At 43.7% G+C, this 23,686-nt stretch overlaps 1 protein-coding gene and 1 long non-coding RNA gene across 6 annotated transcripts; one reads left to right on the top strand and one right to left on the bottom strand.

Moving 5' to 3' along the window:
* Positions 1–1,273: 1,273 nt before the first annotated feature.
* LOC307079951 (tyrosine-protein phosphatase non-receptor type 22-like) lies at positions 1,274–13,120 on the bottom strand. 5 transcript variants are annotated; one of them, XM_079742488.1, is made up of 26 exons: positions 12,672–13,120; positions 11,262–11,370; positions 10,740–10,816; positions 10,071–10,166; positions 9,766–9,804; positions 9,004–9,075; positions 8,669–8,728; positions 8,275–8,417; positions 6,834–6,900; positions 6,664–6,741; positions 6,399–6,485; positions 5,941–6,059; positions 5,297–5,769; positions 4,816–4,881; positions 4,625–4,702; positions 4,347–4,477; positions 4,100–4,127; positions 3,874–3,963; positions 3,621–3,683; positions 3,118–3,245; positions 2,801–2,828; positions 2,582–2,644; positions 2,233–2,324; positions 2,087–2,111; positions 1,892–1,978; positions 1,274–1,804 (listed from the first exon to the last, which is right to left on the bottom strand). In XM_079742488.1, the coding sequence occupies exons 1-26, from the start codon at positions 12,768–12,770 to the stop codon at positions 1,743–1,745; spliced, it is 2,460 nt and encodes an 819-aa protein (XP_079598614.1). In that variant the 5' UTR covers positions 12,771–13,120; the 3' UTR covers positions 1,274–1,742. The 5 variants fall into 5 exon arrangements, 3 of the variants coding, with proteins under 3 accessions (XP_079598614.1, XP_079598612.1, XP_079598613.1); XM_079742486.1 differs by having other exon boundaries at positions 2,081–2,111; positions 12,672–13,119; XM_079742487.1 differs by having other exon boundaries at positions 2,081–2,111; positions 4,625–4,696; positions 12,672–13,119.
* A 2,295-nt stretch (positions 13,121–15,415) lies between these two features.
* Positions 15,416–16,998, top strand: LOC307079622. Its single transcript, XR_013812062.1, has 5 exons — positions 15,416–15,487; positions 15,624–15,950; positions 16,037–16,354; positions 16,437–16,575; positions 16,676–16,998. It is a non-coding gene; the product is annotated as an uncharacterized lncRNA (long non-coding RNA).
* Positions 16,999–23,686: the final 6,688 nt, after the last annotated feature.

Raw genomic sequence — 23,686 nt, 5'->3', positions numbered from 1 at the left:
ACAAACAGGAACGGCATGTCCCGCAGCACAGAGTCCATGAGGCGCTGAAACGTCTGTGCGACACCCTTGAGGCCGAAAGGCATCCGTAGAAATTCGAAAAGGCGAAAGGGTGTGATGACTGCCGTCTTGGGGACATCCTGCGGGCGGATGGGCACCTGATGGTAACCGCGCACCAGGTCCATCTTCGAAAAGATGGCGAGCCGGCCAGGTCCTGTATGTGCGGCACTGGGTACCGGTCGGGGATGGTGGCGTTGTTCAGGTGATGGAAATCACCACAGGTACGCCAACCGCCATCAGCCTTGGTAACCATGTGCAGGGGGGAGGCCCACGGACTGTTGGAACGGTGCATGATGCCGAGGCGCTCCGTGGTGGCGAACTCCTCCCTGGCGATCGCAAGCTTGGCAGAGTTGAGGCGCCGGGCTCGTGCATAGACTGGGGGGCCAACCGTGGTGATGTAGTGCTCCACGCCATGTTTAGCCACTGCCGATGAAAACGTGGATGTGGTGATGTCAGGAAACTCAGCAAGCAGGCGTTGATACAGGTCCCCGGTGGCAAACGTGTTCGACAGACAAAGCGCCCCCACCCCTCCCAGCGTGCAGGGGTACGAAGCAAAAGAGAGAGCGTCAATCAGGCGGCAGTTTGTAACATCCACCAACAGTCTGTAAGCGCAGAGGAAATCCGCCCCCAGGAGTGGTGTAGACACGGCGGCCATGACGAAGTCCCAGCCAAAACACTGCCCGCCGAAACACACTTCCACATACCTCGTGCCATAGGTACGAATGGGTGTGCCGTTGGCGGCGTCCATCGGGGGGCCATCAATTGTGGAGTGCAATAAATGAGACAAGAGACGGAGAGGCGTTGAGTCAGCTTTACTCTCCACTTCAATATAAAACTTCACCTCAAACGAGAGTGAGGTCAAACGGACACACCAGGTTAAACCGGAACTGCTAAGACATAACCCTTTCTCTTAAAGGTACAGTCCTTTGGTGAATGTCTCTTAATTGTACTTGTGGGTCACCACACTAGTATATATTCCACCTACCTTTTCAGTAAGAGCTCATTGCAGCTTTTGGTTTTACCACTGGGTGGAGCTATTAAGCAGACGTTTTACTAAAACGATGTAGTCTTTACTTTGCCAACCTGCTGGAACTACACCGTCTGCCTTGTTTCCTTGTTTGTCGTTGGCGTCTTAACAGAAATATTGGTGTCTAGAAGTATTGAGACCTTTTATGGAAGGATATAAAAAAACAACAACTGGGAATTCCAATTATTTGTATACATTTAATAAATTATTTTGTGCAGGCAGTATATTCAATTCAACTGTACAGTGTCGTCGAACAATAAATACATTGCTGAATGGTATTAATAAGGCTATTGCCACTTGAATATTTGCAATTAAAACAATAAAATGATTTGCTTTGTTTAAAGATCAACAGCAAAATGCAGTTTGTCAGCAATAAATAAGAACAAAATGGCATACACACATCAATGTAAACCAAAAACATGTTCACTTGATCGACTAACTTTCCATTACAGATCATGGATATGTAGCCTTTTGTTCCTGAGAGTAAAGGGGTTGGTTTTGTAAAACCTTAATGAACAAAGGAGGTAGACACTATCAGAACACATCTTAAAAGCTTCCATGCCCATTCTGTTGATAAAATAGGTTCCCAATCTCCAGGATGGGGGGTTTAAACCAGAGTTTTAGAAAAGCAAGAGCAGGCGAGAGAGAGGTCCGGGGTTCAAATCCAGGGTTCAGGGTAACTTCTCGGCCCCTTGGGCTTCGCGAACCGGTTCCCAAATCCTGCAAATGGGTTTGTGTTTGAATCCAGGATGTAATGTAACACATTATCATGTGTATCTTGTATGTAAAGTGTGGTGTTAATTGTACCAAATTTAAACCCAGAGCTGGAGGTCCCGTTCGTGGAAGGAGGTGGCTGTCCGGACTGCAACGGTGCAGGTGGAGCTGCTGGTTTAGCTAGCGGTACACAACACGTCAGACATGTTTGTTTCCTATCCCTAAAAAAACACCTCCTGTGCATTTGCAAGAAGAGGAAGAAAAATAAAATCATATACCTACATTTACCTCTGGATCTGAAGAATTTCAAACTCTAGAGAGAAGGACAACAAGCAACTAATAAATTAGTACAATATAGGTTAGTCAATACCACTCAAAATAGACTCTTAGGAAAGGGCTTGGCGCTGAGCGTTCATGTTTGGCTTCTGTCTTACCCTGGTTCTAGGCATGACCTTCCCATTGTTGGTGTGTACTGTTTTATTCTCTGAGGTCTCAGTGCTCACAAAGTCAACATGCTGCTCCACACCTGGATTCAGTTATCACACACACACACACACACAGACACACACACACACACACAGACACACACACACACACATACACAGTATATAGTATACACACATAGTTATTTAAAAAAAATGAGAAACCGATTTTGAATATGTGTATGTGAATACATAGTATTTCCAGCGGTCTTATATAGGTGTTTGTTTTAAGAACATGTGCTTCCTGTATGCTGCTCAGATGTGACTAATGATATGAGGTGCAGTCTAAAGGCCGGCTCACCACTTCCCGCTCCGCTGAACACCACAGAGGGAGGAGCCAGCTGCCGAACTACAGCCAAGGGTTCTGACACACAGACAGGCACAGCTTATGTTTAGAACCTGGAGATAATAACTTCAAATAAGTTGTTATGGGAAGAATAATGCCTACTATTCAATGATCTAATGACGTTGTTTACAAAGCTGTTATTTACTGTTATGTTAATAGTTTTGTACTGCTCACCTTGTCTTGAACTCTTTGCACGAACACTCTGACAGAACGGAAAATAAGCTAATATTAGTGTTACAGTGTGTTGTGTGTGTGTTTTTTTTTTTTGGGGGGGTGGGGGGTGTCAGAGAGCATGAATCACGGGTTCAATCACATGGGGTGCAATCATTTCCTCAATAGGAATACTGCTTAAATTTGGCTAGTCATAAAATGAAATCCTCAAACTAAAGAGTATGACTCATAAATGAAATTCCTTTATCCCTCTCTGCTATAAATAAAGGCCTCAAGATACATCTGATATACAATTGATCAGTTTTCAGAATCCCAATCACCTTGCTCCTGGTCATGAAAACGAAATCCAGGAACTTCTTGGGCTGAGGGCTGCCTGCCCACTCCGAGGAGATTCCTATCCGCGGCCCCAGGTCGGACACCTGCAGCAGGGAGCCGGGGTTTTCATCCACTGTTTGGGAATACAAAACAGAAGAGACTCAATCACTGATTGGTCGCTGGGACCCAGAATGGATGGTGATCCTTCGAAGTGGGTCGCTTTCCATGAACAAAAGGATCACCAAAATATTGCGTGGTCAGAGTATTGTAGGGGTGTGTGCTTTTGGGTCCCAAGGACACGCTGAAATGGCCCTTTGGCTCCTGAGATGGAAAACCTGCATCTTTAGACATCTATAATATATGTTGTGTTGTTTCTCAAGCTCCTTTCTGGTACCTCTCAAGTCAACTTCAAACCACTCCAAATGGAATGACTTTGGCGGGGTTATACTAAATGTGACATGCAGTTACAGTAGTGCATTAGAAAGTGTTAGATGATAAACATGCCTACCTTCCTCAGTGGCCAAGATGAAGGACTCTGGAGTTCTGTGAGGAAGAGGAGGGTTCATACCCTCTGTGAAGACACGCAGGGTTACCACAACTGACAGCATTTCCCAACACAAGTTAGCAGTGTCTGCTCCTAAATATTATGTTAAGAACCATGTTGTAACTGTTCCAAGGTAAGGTAACAGTGTTGAGGTTATAGTTGTACTACAATTCCATTTTAGGAGCTTGCCAGTAATGGTCTCCAATCTTAATTGTACCTTGTAGAAGGGGATCCAACTCTGGTTGTATTGGTGCAGGAGGAGGAGGAGGAGGAGGAAGGTGGCTAGAACTCATATTGGACCGGGCAGCTGAACAGAAAGCAGTGGGCAGGGCTAAATATATATTTTTACATGTCATGTAGTCAAACAACACTCATTGTCACACACACACTAGTGGAACACAAAAAAATGTTATAGCTCTGTTTTTAAATAAAAATAAACATACCAGGGGAAGTCATTGATACTTTTAGGCTCTGAAAAAAAGAGAAATCCAGACATCAGTCCATCAGAAGATATTCTTTGTTGTGGAGTCTGTAAATTGACTACCAGACTAACTATTATTCAATATTTTTTTTACATACTTAGTTATTATGAATGATGTATTTATATGTTTATATTTATCGGCACTGTGAACCATTCGCGGCAAAACAGCCCTAACTCTGGTGGCATGTACAGCGATGTAAAGAACTGACCTTGCTCCTGGTCCAGGATTTGACCTCATGTTGAGTGGCAGGGGGCCTCAATGAATCACAGGACCACTCTGAGGACAAGCCCACTCTGTTCTGACCTACCGGGTGGCCGGAGGTAAACTGCTCAAGGAGGGCTGAGAGACGAACCATAGCCTTCATATTTACACTCAATGCGTCATTCATTACGTTTTCAATATATATAATTTATATATTTTTATAATGGGGTGCTTTAAGCAATGTCTTGGGGGATGGCGTCATGGCCACAGTGTGTTCCCACCTACCATCATCATGGGCCAACTCATAGGATTCTGGGGTTCGCTCTGGGAGTGGGGGGACAGGTGAGGGGGGGCTCCCTGTGGCTTGAGGGAAGAGCAGCTTAATCAGCACTTATCGCCATGGTTCAAACTGTACAGTCTTATTAAATTAAGTTTGTAATGGTTAAAATTAAGTTATGTCTGCCCATTTTTCTCACCTCCCATTTCACTTATGGCCAGAGCAGCAGCATTTGGGGGGATGATGACCTGCAATGAATGACCTGCTACAAAAGAGAAACAGTAATCACAAGCCTGTTAACAACAGCACAAAGATACAGCCTGTGTGTCTTTATATTGTATGCCTGGTTGTGTAAACAGGATATAAATATAAATACATAGAGAGAAGACTGTTTGAAACTCACAAAAAACATTACCAAACAGCAATAGCAAGACCACAAAACAAACAAAATTCATGATATAAATTTACTCAGGAATAAAACTGAGTGACCTGATCTTTTAAATTTTGAATAAAAGCACAAATTTTGAATAAAAGCACAAAAAATACTTCCAGTCACACCAACAAAAACAAAGCACACCCTCTCAGAACACAACTTATCTTTACAAGAAGGTAACCCTAATCCTAACCCTACATTGAGGAGGTTATGAGGAGGTGATGAGTGAAAGCAGACGAGAGGTTACCGGAGCAGGGGAGGTCGAGGTCGTTCAGGGCTAAAGTCGGGGCGTGGCAGCTGACCAAGTCTTCCATCAAATACTCTGGTGGTTCTGCCAGAAAAGAGGTTCTGTTCGGGCTTCCAAAGTAGGGGTCCTCCACTGTCAGGCAGGCGGTGGCCAGGCGAAGTATGGCGGGTTTGGGTGGCGGGTCGCTGTCCTCTGGCTCATGCCTCTCTTCCTCTCTTGCTCTGCTTATAAGTCCCAGGCCGTGGCCCACCTGGTCTCGCACCTGGGCCGGGGTCACAACCTCAGGGGTTCTCTGTAAAAGTTCAAGTGGTGGTGGATGTCGTTGGTGGTGGGCTGGTTGTGGTTGTGGTTGTTGTTGTTCTTCTCCTTCCCTCCAGTGGTAGTCGTCTCTGCTGGAATGTGCTGAAATCCTTTCCTGTGCTGAAGGCCCGAGCTGAGCAGGTCCAAGCCCCTGCTCCTCCATTAGCGTCAACCTGGATGCAAGGTTTAAATGTTGGTGAAAACATAATCAAAGTAAATATATACAAAATAATAATAATTAAATAATAATAAATAGAAACGATAAATTCAAGATTAAATGCAAATGATGTTTTGTGATACAGTACAACATCGCATATGGCATAAGTGTGGTCTTAGTGCTGCACCCTGTATCCTGTGGCTCTGGATCCAGCAGACACTGTGAGGCTGGCTTTAAGTCAGATTCTGACTCTTGGCTCAGGTCTGATTTCTCGTTGGCTGGGCTGGGGAAAGGGGCCGGCTGCACCTGCAGCCCGTCGTTCAACCACAAGTTGGTTAGATCAAGGGGAATAACATTCACAAACCATGTTCTCATGAAGCAGGCCTTGGCTCTATGCAATGTACGACTGGTAAGCATTAACTTAATCATCACAATCATCACTAATCACACATTCCGTTATGTATTTTCTTATATTATTTAAATTCAAAGCACCTCATTAATCTACTGTGACCCCACTACTCTGGGCCTCTTTGTGAGTGGATGTTTTTAAGTAATCAAAGGAAAGAATAATGCATCCAGTATTGAAAGGCAGGAACTTGAGAAACTGTAACATTTGCCTATTTAAAGTTTCCCTTCCATGCTTACCTTGTTTTGACAGGCCATCGAATCGAATGACTGCAAATATCTCTCAAACAGGAACTTGACTGTTTTGTAGACCAGCACATATTGCTCCTAATTTCCCAAACATAATACAAATATTTACAATAAAGACATAATGGGGGAAAAAATGAAGCAAATTACCTTTAAAACTGACCCCATAAAAACAGGTGCTGTAATGAAGGATGTTTTTATCTAAACCGTTGTTTCTTCTAATAAGAGGAAGTTAAAGACAGAAAAAAGCGACTGCCACCTTAGTCTGAACCACAGAGGGCCTCTGCGTGCGCATGTGTTGGACGAGATCGTAGATGCTGAAGTCTTGTGGGAGCGTCTGCAAACAGGGAGAAATGTACAAGTCCATAACTGTCAAGATGCGTGCGGCGAGATAAGATGGATGTTGCGAAACGAAGTGCGAAGGGTTACCTGTCTCTTCACAAGGTTCCAGGTGTAATCGATGACACACAGCGCTCCTGTCCGCCCACAGCCAGCACTGCAGCAGGCACACACAGTTCATATTCAATATATTATGTCAAGGGCCTATGCCTACAGCAACAGGTCTGGTTTGCCTGGTATTATGATAACCACAACATCAAAAACAGCAATAATTATCATCATCATCCCCGCCATTAATATCACATCCAATGTTCATCTGGAGATATTTAGGCATCCAACTCAGTACACTTGGGCATGGGTTTCAACACATGCTGATATTTGAAATCATTTAAAAGTTTAAAAGGTGCTGTAGCTAAGATTAGCTAAGAGCTATTATTTGTGTATAATTTGTAAGAAATGGAAGCCATTCGTCAGCTATTAATAAATGTAATGCTCTGCGAGAATATCTGTTTAAAAAGTGTAGAAATGAAGGAAGGGAGCAGTGAGGGAGGGAAACTTTTTTGGGTGTTTAGTTTAGTTTAAAAATATTTAGTTTTTGACTGTATCGTTAACACAGTAAAAAAAAAATACATACACACTCAACTGAGAGCGGTTGGTGGTGAGCTACTGGAGGAGGACTGTGTTGCAGACAGGAAGCAATGCTCTGAATCTATTTTAATGTGACCTTGCCCTCCTTACCTATGGACATGAACTATTACTAAATTTCTAAAGAAATGGAACAATTGTATTATTTGTGATTCCTTGACCTAATCTTTAGTCTGTATCCATGTCTGCCTGCTGACATAACACCTGAAGATTGTTTATCTATGTTTACAAATAAATCAATTATTTCTGACTGTGTCGTGAACAGCATTCAGAGGAGAGCCTTAACTCGTACTGTGGAGTGACTGACTGGCTTCTGGGTGGAGCCTGTTGCCAGGGTTACATTCTATTTCTACCAACTCATCCCTCAAAGAGGATCGGGATTTCCACTTGACATTTTATGGAAAGCTTTCTTTAAAAAAGAATTGTGACTAACTATCTAGATCCTCATGACCAGTAATATCAACTACAAAGCCTTAGTTTTAATTGTTTCAATGGTTGCTCAGTGCTTGTTGCTAAGGCAGCATTGCAAGCTTTCTCAGATATGTGTCGTAGTACTTTCAGATAATGGGGTATCAAATAAGAATGTGAGAAAGTCTTTCATACGGAGACCAAACAGCCAGCCACAGCTGTACTGTGAAACCGGCTGTGGGGGAAATGGAGTGTGTGTGCTTTCATTCCGAGTGGGCTATAGGCTGTAGGCTCAAACACCCAACAACAGACTTCCTGCGTCACACACAAAGTCTGTTGGTTCTCCAACCCTTTCCTTAATCTAAATCTCTTTTTAAAGTTTTTAAGCCGAAGAGAGGAGAAGAGATGAGAAGAGAAAAGATGGAGCAGACAGAAGAGGATACTAGGAGATAGCCCATGTTGATAGAGAAGTGGTCACCTGCAGTGAATGACGATGGGTACGTCATCGTGATCCTGGCATATCCGCATCTCCTCCAGCATCGCCAGGATGGGGGGGATGGAATCGGGCACGCCGTGGTCAGGCCAGTTGTAGTAGTGCAGCTGATGCAGCACCCGACTACACTGCGGTGAGCAAACAGTAAAGCTATGGTCAACATCTGTAACTAGTCAAGGTCTGATAAAAGCTCACATGTTAAACTCTCAGTTACTGATGAGTGTGCATAAACACATTTAAAACAGAATGTATGCGGCAATCACTGAACATATGATATATTCTATTGTCGGCTACGACAAAAACCCACAGCACATCTGCATTATTTGGGATTATTTGATGTGATATAATATCCTATAAAATATGATACTACTTTACTTACATTTTGATAGGTAATCCTTAATTTTCTTGCCTGATAGTCCCCTTTATTTTCATCGTAATCCTGAACATAAGAAGGTAGTTGAGATTTATGTAATAAATAGAACAGAATATACTGTACAAGTCAGCATGGGTAAAAAAGCAATGCACATATTATTTGGATTCAACATTGGCATTCGTTTTGTATTAATCAGCAAACACTATTGTAGGTTCATATTGAAATGTCCTTATTATTGGTGGTTCCCCCAGGAGTTTATCATCGGCCAGTGGCATCGCACAAGGGGAAGGGTGCTTAGAGAAGTGAGTCAAAAAAGGAAGTGATGTTAAAGAAGTACTCACACAGTCAATTGTGAAAGGCCCACATATAAACTGTTCTGCTTGTGTCTCTGGCCAGTAGCGCTCACACTTTTTCTGGGAAATAGCAGAGTTTCAACTGAAAGCAACACAATACACCTCAAAATATGATTTGTTTGTACTTGTTTGTGACTTGGAATTTGCAATTTCGAAAGTAATATGGCACAATTGGAAATACCCTTATGTCAAAAACTTTTTATATCTTCACTGTAATCCTTAATCTTTTTTTATCTATTCTCAAATTATAACTTTAGCTTTGTTTTTTCCTATATGGTTTGAATTTCTTTTTAGTTTTGGAGTGATACTATATATATATATATTTGTATGTATACAAATTACATATACACTCAACTGAGAGCGGTTGGCGGTGAGCTGATGGAGAAGGTCTGATGTGCTGCTGATCAAACAGGAAGCCATGCCCTATTTTAATGTGACCCGGCCCGCCTTACCTATGGACATGTGCTCTAACTGAACCTCTAAAGAAATGGACCTGCTCTTAATCTTGAGTCTGTATCTATTGTTGCCTACTGACATGGCATCTGAAGATTGTTTGTCTATCTTCGCTCTCATCTGTGAGGTTCAAAACTGGTTTGGGCTGGTAGCTATTTCATTTTTTAATTGTGTGGTTAATTACGCCTGACACGTATACTATGCTGTCAAGATGTCTATGCACACTTTTACTCTGCAGTTTGACAGAAAGAAAGAGGGAGAGAGTTGAATGTAATGAAGGTGATGAAAGAGACTTACCCTCCCCATCTCAAACTCCCGACAGGCCATCACTACGACCTAGCATGAAACAAGACTATGAGAGATGCAACATTCAACATGCGTATAACATCAGCACACGCCTAGCCCAATGTATTCAAAAACAGTGTTCAGTCACTACATTGACACAAATCAAGCACGAAACATCTGCAAGGTGCTGGACAAATAATATGTGAAAGGACGAAGATTGAGTGAAGACAATGACAGCACAGGGACAAACAATGTTCAATGTTAATGAGAGTCAGTGCAGTAGGATTCTAATGGTCCTAGTATAGGTCCGTTCTCACCTCTACTTTGTACTCCCAGATCATCCTCAAGAAGTCCAGCACCGTATGAGGAAGAGGACCTTGAGTAGCAATGTATGCTCTGGAGTCCGAGACTCCCTTTAGATGGAGAAAAAGATCACCCTCAGCATCGGCCGATGTCATAACATACCACATATTTATTGCAAACTTAAAGCTGCACTCGGGCGGTTCTGCTGGTCTCGCTTTGTGCTCAGAGTTATTTGGACTTGTCTGTCTGCTGGCCAGTGCTGTAGATTTGAATGCATGATAACAATAAGTCTCAATCAAGTCACAATTTAAAGAGCCCCTATTTTACCACCGGATGTGAGCTTGATTAGACATGACAAGACATTTGATGTATGAGATGTATGATAGGATAGATCAGTCTACCAGCCTACCCAGTGGAATGGAAGAACTGGTACTGGTCTTATCTATCCATCATACATCTCGGTGAAAACCCTGACAATTGTTATGTCACTATGTCACATAGCAAGGCAGATTTTGAAATGGTTTGTAATATCTAATCATGCTTACACCTGATAGTAAAATGGGTGCCCTTCAATCAAAATAATGTGGGGCGAGCAGAATTTGCTGAATGCAGCTCTAGAGAAATGTTGAACTTGTAATAAGAAACATGCACAGAACAGCATATTTTTGGAAGGATGACACTACCTTGATGAAGCTAGCGTTGATGTAGTCTTCATCATTTTTGCTGGTGTTCAGAGAGAGTTTTACTCTTGTGTGATCGACTGAGGGGGTGGGAAACATATTTATATAGTCTTTTGTTTCTTTTTTACATTTTGTTTTATATTGATACAACCTAATAATATCGATTTGTTACTGATTTGATGTGGTGGTAATAATCACCGAACATAATGTGTAATATATAATATGACCCTTTTCACATTATTCCTGGGTCAAATTGAAGTAAATACATTTTATGATAGAATTTAACATACTGTCTTTTAAGGAAACATACTGAATGTATCCGTACATGTATTCTATGGTTTAATGTCCTGTTAATGGTATATATATATATATATATATATATATATATATATATATATATATATATTTAATCTAAATTACTGGCTCAATGTAGCATAATTATTATTGTACAATAGGGATTCATAGTTAGATATAATATTGAATACACCAGCTCGCCCAGTGAGAACGTTGAAAGAGTTTTCTCACAGGGAACAATGTCCTTGTATCGGTTCTTCTTGACGTTGTCCTTAATCACCGCCGCCTTGCTCGGGAAGGTGTTGTCATTGCGGTACTGGATGGACTGCACTTTCAACCTCTGGAAACACAAACGAATGCCAATAACTTTCATTGCCACTGCGACTTCTGCTGGAGAATACAAGACGGGTATTCCCTGCGGATCCACACCAATACTGTCAAATTCCATCAAGCATTTCATTTCTCCCAATCTTTACTACTCAATACCAACCCTACAAATGTTTGATCTTGAACAAAATCCAAGACATACTCTGCAAGTTTCAACATCACCAATTTTCCAATGTGTCCTCTTTATGATTCATAGACATAAGACAGTGTTCTCTTGTGGGTTTATTGCTTAAACATTAGACACATGAGTCAAATTAAAGGAAGAGCTGCTCATTATTCTCTGGAAATATTTACAGTTGACATACAAAAAAAAAGGTTTGTCGTGGGCTGTGGCAAGCTGTGCATTTCAAATTGTGCATTATGGCAGAGACCAGAACACATGCAGTGCCAGTTACTCATGCCCTGCACTTCTGGCTGAGCCATACAAACCATGAGTCACCTTTCTGACTTCCAAACAGTTTTGACAGCACATGCATCCACCAATGACATGCCAGGGAGTGCAAAACTCGCAGAACACAACACAGCCTCGCCTGATTCTCCCTATCTAGCTCTCTTTCTCTATTTTATCCAAACACACAGGCCTTTTTGTTCCAAGTTATTCCGATCTCTCAGCTCTAGAGCAGCTTGTAAAAGGCCTGTCAGACTATCTGTGGCACTGACACCACAGAGTGCTTTTTGTTCTAAGAGGAAGTGATGCAATGGGTTTGTTGTTTCCCCCCAACCCCCGGGGATGGTCCTAAGGACAGAATCATGACAGCGACATGTGGCTGGCTCCGAGGAGGATCGTCGTGGAGATGGATCCCCGCTGATGTCATCCAGCACCACAAGACTTTTGAGTTTATTTAACTTTTGCATGGCATGCGCTGTTATATGCACGCAACTCTCATGGTGACAGTTGCTTTTGACACCAGTTTCATTGCATTTGCCTACAGTCCTTCCTCGAATGCCTGATGCATTTATCTAAAGAGGAAGCAATCAAAGTGCCACAGCATGACTTGACTTGCACACACACTGGACCTTCTTGTCAATATAAAGAGTTGCATAATCAAACGCTGAAGTTTTAATTTTCATTTTGCCATAAAAGGCCCAGTTGTTGGAACTGTCTACTTATTGAGGGCAGACCATAACACAGCTCAATGATATCAGCTATGCTACACACTGACAAACACCATTCTTGTGTATTTCAGGAACTAGCTACTAAAATGGAAGCACCACGATGCTGTTCAACGATAAACGACGTGGCGAGAGACTCACCGAGAACTCCTCAGCAAGTCCGTCCTCCGAATCCTCCTGTGCCTCCTTGTGCTCCAGATGAACCAGGAGGCGCCTGAGTACCATGGCCTGCTCCTCCATGACTAGCCCAACAGGCACCTTGTGTCCTCCAGCTATGCCAGGAAAATTCCCCAAAGTTGAACTCTACTCCTTCTCATTGAAGGCACATCTCCAAATGACTCCAAATGGTTTGTTGCGTGGCAGTTCAACCGGGAGAGAGTTTCCCCTGACAACTTATCTAATGCAACTCTAACATCAAGATACTTCTGCCTGTGTCTGCCTCACTATCAATTGTATGGTGTGATGCGTTTGTGTGTGTGTGTGTGTTTGTGTGTGTGTGTGTGTGTGTGTGTGTGTGTGTGTGTATGTGTGTGTGTGTTTGTGTGTGCTCTAAGAGGAAGCAAACAGTGAGCCAACAGGTTCTGTGGTCAGATTGAAAAAAAGAACAACTCCAATGCACGCACACACGTGAACACAGACGCACACACACAACCCCCACCCCCCCAATCCATCCACCCCTCCCCTTTCAAACATAGGTTTTTGGTTTTTTTCTGTCTCTCTCTCACCCTCTCACTGGGTCCTAGATTGAGTCGCATATGTGATTTAATAGACTAACTGTCTGTCAGAGAGAGAGAGAGAGAGAGAAGGAGGGAGGGAGGGAGGTGTTGATGAGTTGTGTGGGTGTAGCTGTGCATGGAACAGGATGGAGCGGCTGGATACGGTCGGTTTCAAGCAGACAAGCAGGCGGTTGAGCCAGTTGGACGTCATTTAGCAGGGCCAGTCATGGAGGGGGGCCAGCCATTCAGATGGGAGCAGAGACACTGAAGAGGTGGAGCAAAGACGCCTCTCTCTCTCTCTCTCTCTCTCTCTCTCTCTCTCTCTCTCTCTCTCTCTCTCTCTCTCTCTATGTGGGAAACTCTTTCTTAACCCTTTATGATGTTTCACTCACAGCATGTCTCTTACAGATAAACAATGAGTTGCAGACATAGGGGACCCACTTCTGATCAATTGAAATGGGGAAATAATGTATATACAGTTTCTTAACATGACATTTTCTTATGATTAAGCCTCGGATATTCAGTAAAAAGATCTCATCTTGAGGAAATAAGGTCTCATAACAGCAGAATGTCTATAGCTATCTGCAGGACATGTTCTGTCCTGTAGATGTCCTCCTTTCTCCTCTTGTTCTTCACTTTATCCATCCCATGCTCTAATCCTAAAACCAAAGGTGAACCCAAATCAGATTTGCTGAATCTTTTAATTGTTTAAAGCGACTTCTAAAAACACATCATTTTAGATAAACCTTTCTATTGACATTCATTCCCGTTTTCACTTTTTGTTGTTTTTGTTTTAATTTCCTTTTTTCTTTTATTGGGCTATGTTTTTATTTTAACTTATTTTAACAGAAACTTGTAACTGTGTCATTAACAAAGTGCTATATTAGTCAAACTCTACTTATTTAGTGTTTCCCTAACCTTTCACGCTAGTCCTTCATGTCTATTCTCAGATTGCAATGTTGTGGTTGTCGAAACTTGTTGGTGTTTTTAGTGTTTTTACTCATTGGTTATAGTTTTTCCTGGTTTATATATATATACACATATATATTTCGGTGTGAGGGTTAAATACGTAGTTGGAGGATCATTCTTAATTAGGAGAAACAGCAAAATGGAGATGGATGACTATCTTAAGTAGTGCCTTACCTTAGTATATTATCGATATGTATATATATATATATATATATATAAACATATATATATATATACACATCTATATATTGTAATCCTTTAAAATTGCATGAAAGATGTGATTAGACATATACATAATTTGGATAGACATACTGTGTACCCGACGCAAAGCAGAGGCTGTAGTAATGTCATAATTGATTATACTAACTGTGAGCTTAATTTTTCATCGCTTTGCAGCAAACGTTGTCCATTTTGCCTGGCCTCTAGCGCACCCAATTAAGAAAAATAAAATATACACTCAGGTCAGTCAAGGAACATATGGTTGCTTCCTTGATATAGAGGAATTACAGTTAGAATGTTCCATCTGAAATATAAGATAGCTACATAACTACTGACAACTGTGAAATGTCCAGAACCACTCTTGGTTGTGATGGTGTAACGGGTTGAACCGATTGTTCAGTCTAAATGTTTTCAGTTCCTCGGAACTCAGGGGAGTAAGATATACAACGTATGGGCCTTAAAAAGACAAAACCGAGTGTAGGCTGAAAGCGGTTCTGCAGCAATAAAGTGTGAGTGTTGTTTTTTACATTAAAGCATGTACACCTATTCTAGAAGCACCTCCACATGAAAATATTGACCACATCTATTCAATAATACGACCCCTTTAATGAATTTGGCCAGCCGTCTTCTCTGCGGGGAAAAGGCATGAACATTCTTGATACAGAGTGTGCGGAAAGAGGAGGGACAATTCACAGATGGGGAAAGTGAAAGTGCTGTAAAATAACAGATTATTTTTGATCATCATGACATTAACTATTAATATTCTTATAAGACAATTGTTCACACGACAGGCAATTTTCTTTCATTTTAGGTATGAACTGTGACTTCTATGTACATCTTTCACATATTAAACCACACTAACACTGGCAGACCAACCACCCTTTGTGTTGTGTCTGTCACATTTCTGCTAAAGTAAAAAAGCCTCAACACCAACGGAAACAAAAGGCTTACAGGAAGCCTCAACCACACCACTTTTTTATCTTTATCACGTATTGTTTGTAGGTATGTGCTTTGACACCATGAAGATTCTTGGTCTGATGTTTCTCATCACTGGTGAGAGGAATAATATTTATTATATTCATACATAGTTGTCATAGGTTAATTTATATCCAGATATTTTTCGGTATTTATGTTTGTTTGAGTATTTCTATTTATTAACAAAACAGATGAATGTGTGCCTGTTTTGCAGTGAGTGTGCAGCTTCAATGTGATAGAAGACAAATCAAGGCAACCATTGGGGAAGAGTTAACTATGGCCTGCAGCTATGACCAAATGTATCGGTACTTTAAAAAATACTGGTGCAGAGGTAGCTCAAGAAAAACCTGTGATGTTTTATCGGACTCTGACAATATTGTCAAAACAGAAAGCAAACGTTTCCGCATCCTCAATTATAAAAGTAGAATGCTCTTTGTTGAAATCAGGGCTCTGCGTTTGGAAGATACTGGAGTGTACTGGGTTGGCATTGAAAAACCCTATGCAGACATTATGGTCTCGGTTGACATGGAGGTCACTGAAGGTAAGAACCCCACTCGTTACACACAATCCTTACTTTGAACTCGGCTGAAGGATACTAATCTGTGGCCCCCTGCGTCTCTGTCAAAGTGTCCGTCTCCAAACCTGGCCTTTGGCCCTTGGTCCCTCTGGCACATAGTTGCTGGGGTCGCCCAGTGACAGTGCGCTGTAGTTGCACCCGGGGAAGCCGTGTGGGTTACGCCTGGTATCAGCACAGCGAGCGGCAGAACACACCACTCCTCAGCCTGGCTGAGGCTGACCTACGTCTGGACTGTGCCAATTTGGAAGGGGACAGCCATTTCTACTGTAGGGCCAATAACACAAATAGCAGTCAGAAAAGTTCTTCTCTCTCTGTGGAGGTTCTGGTGGTGGCAGCGGTCAACTGTAGCTATGTCATTCATATTCAAGGTAGGGGCATGTAGATACATTTATGTTTACAACACAAAGGTTAATGATTAGTTTGTAACATAGTTTAATTTTTATTCTGCAGACTACCCTATGTATCAGTGTGTTCTACCTACACCTACACCCCCTGTAACCGATGGTCCCCAATCTACCCAAATGACTTTGTCAGAGGTCATGCACCAGACTGTTAATATTAATGGAAAATATCAACTGATAGACAGCAGGTAAGACCTTGTTTGTTGGACTTCTAACTGACTAACTCATTTGAAGTAGTTCATAGTTTAATCAAATATGTAAGCATTTTCCCTCATCTTGTCTTTCCAGCACATGGATGGGATTCCCATTGTGGTACACAGTGCTGCGTTGGACTTTGTTAACTGTCTTGATGGCATGCTTGTGCGTGACAAGGATAGTGCATATAAAGTAATTGTTATGTGTCACCACGCTGCCTTTATCGCTACAATGATAAGGGTCAGTACAATATTCCAATTAAGCTTCAACGGTGAGCAAGACAACATCTTTTTATTATATCTGAGTATTATGATTATCTGATGTATGCAACTTTAAACTGTAAATAGATTTCACAAATTGTATATTAACATTTATCAAGATTTTCAACAGATATGACAGACTTTTGTCAGCAATAAGTGAACAATAAAGTTGTTTTGAATTTGAATATACAATGTCTATCAATGTATATATTAATAAATGAAGGGTGCATAACAATTGTAACCAGAAAGATTAATTTAATTCCAATTATTTGCAATGCATTTGTACAACCTTAAAGGCATGATATGTACTTTTCTGCCGCTAGGGGGTTCTCACTGAAAACAATAACAAAAGTCTTTGTTTGACGGCGTCGTGTAGTAGCATGGGCTCATGGGAGCCCTCGTTTTTATGAAGGTATTATTGTGGAAAATCTAAGGTTTAGAACTGACATAAATGTTTTTTACAGTTTTGTCATAAAGGTTCCAGTAGTTTTTATATCTGCTCAATGCAGCAACTCCTCACAGTAGTTGGTTGCGCATGACATGAGCGATACAAAGTACCCGCAGCAACAACGTAGCCTAGCAACAGAGCGTCAACAATGGATCCCGAGTACCTAGCACTAGGCATTATGCTGGCGGTTTGAGGTTTATGATTGGTTATGATAGCTATTAGCACGTCAACAGCTGTTGGCTCCAAACTTACCAGGTAGGTCAACAGCTTCGGCTATTTCTCGCCAGGCTGTATCCCTTCACCCTATGTGGAACTCCTTTGTGGACACGACGAAAATACAGGGACGTTGCTGCCACATTTCGACCAAAGTTGTCTCCATTATGTTGTTCCATTTTCTCTCGTTTTCTTTATTAGCATTCTTCTTCTTGCTATTGATCGTATTCATTTTTGTAGTAGTTACTGTGTACTCAACATAGTGCAGTGAAGTCAGTTGGTAAACACTGTCCGTGAGCTCCAGCTGTTCGTGGGGTTCCCTCACGCAACTGGGGGCGGGGTTCCCTCATGTCAACAATGGATACGTCATGCGATTCCCCAAAAAATTCTGACATGCCAAACTTTTCGTCGTGGGGTTTTCGTCACAGACAAAAACATCGCAGATCGCAAGCATGTCACATTACAAGACCTTGTCTCGTCCTCGACCTTTCAAAATCGTGTACGTCTTGCAAATTTGTCTGCGACGAACGAATCGGGGCAAAATCGGGCTGAAATCTTGTAGTCTGAACCAGACAGGTGCACAAATCCTATCCTGTGCATCAGAACTTCAAAGAGTCATGCAATTGACACTTTTGCTTCAATCATTGCAGCGCAGTTGGTGCAAAACACATTCGCACACCCGTGTTTCATAATCTGAGAACATGCCCAAAATGTGTGCATTCGTAAACCCAAAAGTGAACTAATGCATCAGAAGTTGCACATCTGAAAAAAAATTCCTCACAAATAAAATGATATAGAATCGTTACAATTGCTCGAATCTGCTCCTGCAAGTCTCAGCTGTGGGGTTTTTTGAAGGTAGTTTTGGAACACGTCTAGGTGGTACATGTGTAGCAAAAGTGATTTGTATTCGTATGAGGCAGAGCGTCCGTGGGCGGGACAAAATTGCAGCAGTAACCAATGAAAGTCGCCGGCAGGGGGTGCATTTTTCAAACTACACTTGGACCATCCAAGCAGACCATTAAAATACATTGAAGGACACTTGCGACATGTTAATGCAATAATTTGGGGGGAATCCAGTTGAACTAGGTCATTTAATTTGGCATAATGTAAGATACCCAACTCCGTCGTGTAGGATGCCCTCTTGTCAACCTTCAAGACTCCAGAAAGTAAGAGTTTGCTTGGATGGTCCCACCAGCTCGGCCGATGAGGCTTGAAGATCTTCCTTGGGGGCGGAGCGAAGGCCCAGCATAACCCATGGGAGGCGGTCAGCCCAGTCACCGGCCCTGAGCGCGGCCTTCATGTCACGATGAAACCGCTCACAGAGTCCTTTGCTCTGTTGGTTATAGGCTGTGGTACGGTGGACCTTCACCCCCAGCATCCCGGCGACCACAGTCCAAAGCTCCGATGTGAACTGCGGACCCCAGTCCGAGGAAAGGTCGGACGGTGTGCCGAAACGGGCCACCCAAGCCATAATGAACGCCCGGGCCACTTCCGCTGATGTAATGGAGGACAGGGAAACCTCTTCTGGCCACCGGGTGGTCCTGTCCACCCTCGTATGACGAGTCACCTTTGCACGCTGGCACCCTACACAGACAGCAGCCCAGGCCCTGACATCCCTCCGCAGGCCCGGCCAGACGAACTTGGCCCCCACCAGCTTAGCAGAGGCCTTAACCCCTGGGTGGGAAAGGCCGTGGATAGTGTCAAAGACCTTACACCTCCAGCCAGCAGGTACCATGGGGCGCGGTTGGCCGGTGGAGACGTCGCAGAGGTGTGTAGCGTTTGACGCGCCAAACACCACATCTTCCATGAGCAGTGCCGTGGGGGCCGTCCTGTAGGCCTGCACCTCAGAGTCCACAGCCTGATCCTCAGCCATGGCTGTGTAGTCGAGGCCCAAGTGGACGGACCCAGTAACCACCCTGGAGAGGCAGTCGGCTACAAAATTGTCTTTGCCGGCCATGTGCTGAATGTCAGTGGTGTACTCAGAGATGGCGGGGAGCTGACGCTGCTGTCGACCAGACCATGGCTCCGAAGACTTGGCCATGGTGAACGTCAGTGGCTTGTGGTCAACGAAAGCCGTGAACCGACAGCCCTCCAACAGGAAACGGAAATGACGGGTGGCGAGGAAAAGAGCCAGGAGCTCCCTGTCGAAGGCGCTGTATTTCCTCTCGTTGTCACGGAGCTTCCTGCTGAAAAAGGCCAACGGTTGCCAGGCTCCGCCCACCCACTGTTCACAGACAGCACCCACAGCGTAATCAGAGGCGTCCGTAGTAAGAGCAACAGGGGCGGTCGGAGACAGGTGCGCCAGCAGAGCAGCGTTGGCCAGCGCGTTCGTGGCAGCATCGAAGGCAGCAGTCATCTCTGGGGACCAATCCAACACGTCCGCCGGCCTCCTGCCCCGCAAGGCGTCGTACAAGGGTCGCATGAGTTGAGCCGCATGGGGGAGGAAACGGTTGTAGAAGTTCACCATGCCCAGGAACTCCTGCAGGGACTCCACAGTGCGAGGGCGTGGGAAACTGGCGACGGCGTCCACCTTGGCAGGGAGGGGAACGTCCTCCTGCGGTGTGACGTGGTGGCCGAGGAAAGTGATGGACGACCGGCCAAACTCGCATTTGGCCGGGTTGACGATGAGACCATGCTCACTGAGCCGACCGAACAGCTGCAGTAGATGCGTCAGGTGGTCGTCTGCGGACGCACTGGCGACGAGAATGTCGTCCAAGTAAACAAACAGGAACGGCATGTCCCGCAGCACAGAGTCCATGAGGCGCTGAAACGTCTGCGCCGCACCCTTGAGGCCGAAAGGCATCCGCAGAAATTCAAAAAGGCCAAAGGGTGTGATGACTGCCGTATTGGGGACATCCTGCGGGCGGAAGGGCACCTGATGGTAACCGCACACCAGGTCCACATTCGAAAAGATGGCGGCGCCGGCCAGGTGGGCGGAGAAGTCCTGAATGTGTGGCACTGGGTACCGGTCGGGGGTGGTGTCGTTGTTCAGTCGACGGAAATCACCACAGGGACGCCAACCGCCATCAGCCTTGGTCACCATGTGAAGGGGGGAGATCCACAGACTGTTGGAACGGCGCACGATGCCGAGGCGCTCCATGGTGGCAAACTCCTCCCTGGCGAGCTTGGCAGTCGAGGCACCGGGCTCGTGCATAGACTGGGGGGCCAACCGTGGTGATGTAGTGCTCCACGCCATACTTAGCCACCGCCGATGAAAACGTGGGCGTGGTGATGTCGGGAAACTCAGTAAGCAGGCGTTGATACCGGTCCCCGGTGGCAAACGTGTTCGAGAGACAAAGCGCCCCCACCCCTCCCAGCGTGCAGGGGTACGAAGCAAAAGAGAGAGCGTCGATCAGGCGGCAGTTCGTAACATCCACCAACAGTCTGTAAGCGCAGAGGAAATCTGCCCCCAGGAGTGGTGTAGACACGGCGGCCATGATGAAGTCCCAGCAAAACACACTTCCACATACCTCGTGCCATAGGTACGAATGGGTGTGCCATTGGCGGCGTCCATCGGGGGGCCACGCCCGCCAGCCATGGTGTCCACAGGCTTTGCCGGCAGGATGCTGCGCTGAGCCCCGACAGCTGACAGCTGGAGGACCCTCCAACCGCGCCATAGCCGTGGCCGTCGTCGAGGCATCTAAGGCCGCTACAACGTGGAAATACTTTGTATCGTCCTGCGTTATTCCTCTCAGCTGGAACTGGGCCTCGATGTGTTGAAACCACGGCTGTGGGTTGTGCTGCCAAAAGTCTGGTAACTTGACGGTGGCAGCGTAGATAGCACCGACATTAGCCGCGACGTCAGCCACGCTGCCAGCAGCGGCTGGCACCGCAGCGGCCGGCGCCGCAGCAGCAGCATGTTCACCACCGTCGATGTGAGACATAACCCAGCCATATCCAACTCGCGTCAGGGTCACCAATTGTGGAGGGCAATAAATGAGGAGACAAGAGATGCGTCGATTCGGCTTAACTCTCCACTTCAATATACAGCTTCACATCAAACGCGAGTGAGGTCAAACGGGGACACCAGGTTAAAACCGCAACTCTGTTACGTAACCCTTTCCCTTAAAGCAGGGGTCAGCAACCTTTTCAACAGGCAGTGCCAGTTTGACATTTACTCGTTAATGAGTGTGCCTTAAGAAACAATATATTAAAAATTAAGCTGAATTATGACACAGCGACCAAAAGCATTTCATGAAGACCTGGAATTGTATTATTTCCATATAGTCCACAATCATGCATCAACATTTTAAAGGTTTTTTTGGTTGTTATATTTGCAACATGGGCTTACAAATTATAATTACATATGTCCCATCTTAAAACACCATTTTCAGAAACTCATTCAAAAACATATTTGGACAGTGAGAAATGTAAAAAACGAGAATATATGAGAATGTTGGAACCATCCACATCAATATCTTTAAGACATGTACAGCTTTGCAAAACCATGTGAATGCGATGCATACAGGCCACTTGCAACAATATTTTTAATATTATCTTCTCTATTACTCACAACATAGGTTTAAAAACTATTAATTGATTCCATTTCAGAACACTGCTTTCTGTAACTAATTGAAACATATTTGCACTGGGAGGAAATGCCCCAAACCGAATAAAGTGCAAAAAGAAATCGGTAGTAATGATTATGCTGCCGCATTGTGCGGCTAATTTTTTTAATAATAATTAAAAAATAAAAATTAAGTGTGCCAATGATTATGCTGCCCCGTGCCAGTGGTGGCACGCGTGCCTAGTGTTGCCGACCCCTGCCTTAAAGGTACAGTCCCTTGGTGAATGTCTCTTAATCGTACTTGCGGGTCACCACACTGTAATGATTGTAGCAAAAGTGTTAAGTGCATGACTCTTTGAAGTTGTGATGCACAGGATAGGATTTGTGCACCTGTAACACAGACTTGTGAACTTGTAGACCCTATTTAGTGTTTACAATTGTGGAAAAAATATATACGACATCAAATGTACTGTTACACATTTGGGACTTTAGAGTACACATGCAAAATAAATATTTAAGACTTCAAATTTACTGTTACACATTTGTGAGTTTAGTGTACGCATACAAAATCTGCAGTTACAAGTGATAAAGACTTATGCTACAATAATACCTTCATACAGAACAATCATACTAAAAATAGCTTTTTTATTATGTACGAACATTGTATGAACATTGTCATAACGTTAGAATAAAAACTTAGTATTAACAGAATCAAGACTAACGCAACAAATATATTGCTAAATGATTCACGCACTCAACATTAATAAGTAAATCTCTCACTCACTCACTCTAACTCTCATCTCTCTCACTCCCCCATATATCTATCACAAGTAAATGTACTGGCTAAAACACATGCCAGCTCTTTTAGTGTAGCCACATGAATACTGTCAGCTGATCATGTTCTCTCTTTTTCTCAAGATTTGTAGAAGTGCAGCTGTTGACATGTCAATACAGTATTTTGCAGGAAGACTGATTGAATGTATAAATGTCCACTTTTAAAGATACTTGGAGAACCGCCTACAGCAGAGGGCAATACTGTTCACAGGGGAACACATGAAGGACGGCCACAGAGAAAGGGAAAGGGACAGGAAGAGCAAGCGGGACCAATAATATGATTAATGTTTGCAACATCACTCCTGTTAACTTCTGTAGAAATATCGTCCTTTTGATAGAAGTGAACGGTTTGTCATTTTTTTGTACATTTTATAAGTTGGTATCACCACCGACCGTTTGTGTCTGGATACATATGAATGAAGGAAATCCACACAGGATCATGAATAGCTTAAAACACATGTTTATTTACCTGTTATGTTTCGATCCCAGTAATTGATAGCCTACATAAAGAAGGATTTTGGCATTCAAATATCTTAAAACGTCTAAACCAATGTTATATATTTCTTGTGCTTAAAGGTGACATATCACACCAGCAGGTGTGAGTGTGATTGGCCATTACAAGCCACTTTGAAAATATGCCGCTTCTGACATCACAGGTTGGCGTGTCCACCTAGATGTGTGCTGGATAGATCAGTCTATCAGCCTACCCAGTGGACTGTAGCAAACGTTGCTCATCTATCCGTCATACATCTAGGTGGACACGCCCACCTGTGATGTAAGAAGCGGCACATTTTCAAAACGGCTTGTAATGGCTAATCACACTCACACCAGGTGGTATAATA

Source organism: Pollachius pollachius, assembly GCF_949987615.1.
Source record: "Pollachius pollachius genome assembly, chromosome: 8".
Taxonomy (NCBI): Eukaryota; Metazoa; Chordata; class Actinopteri; order Gadiformes; family Gadidae; genus Pollachius; species Pollachius pollachius.
The sequence above is the reverse complement of the archived record's forward strand: the minus strand, read 5'-3'. Positions and strand labels throughout refer to the sequence as shown.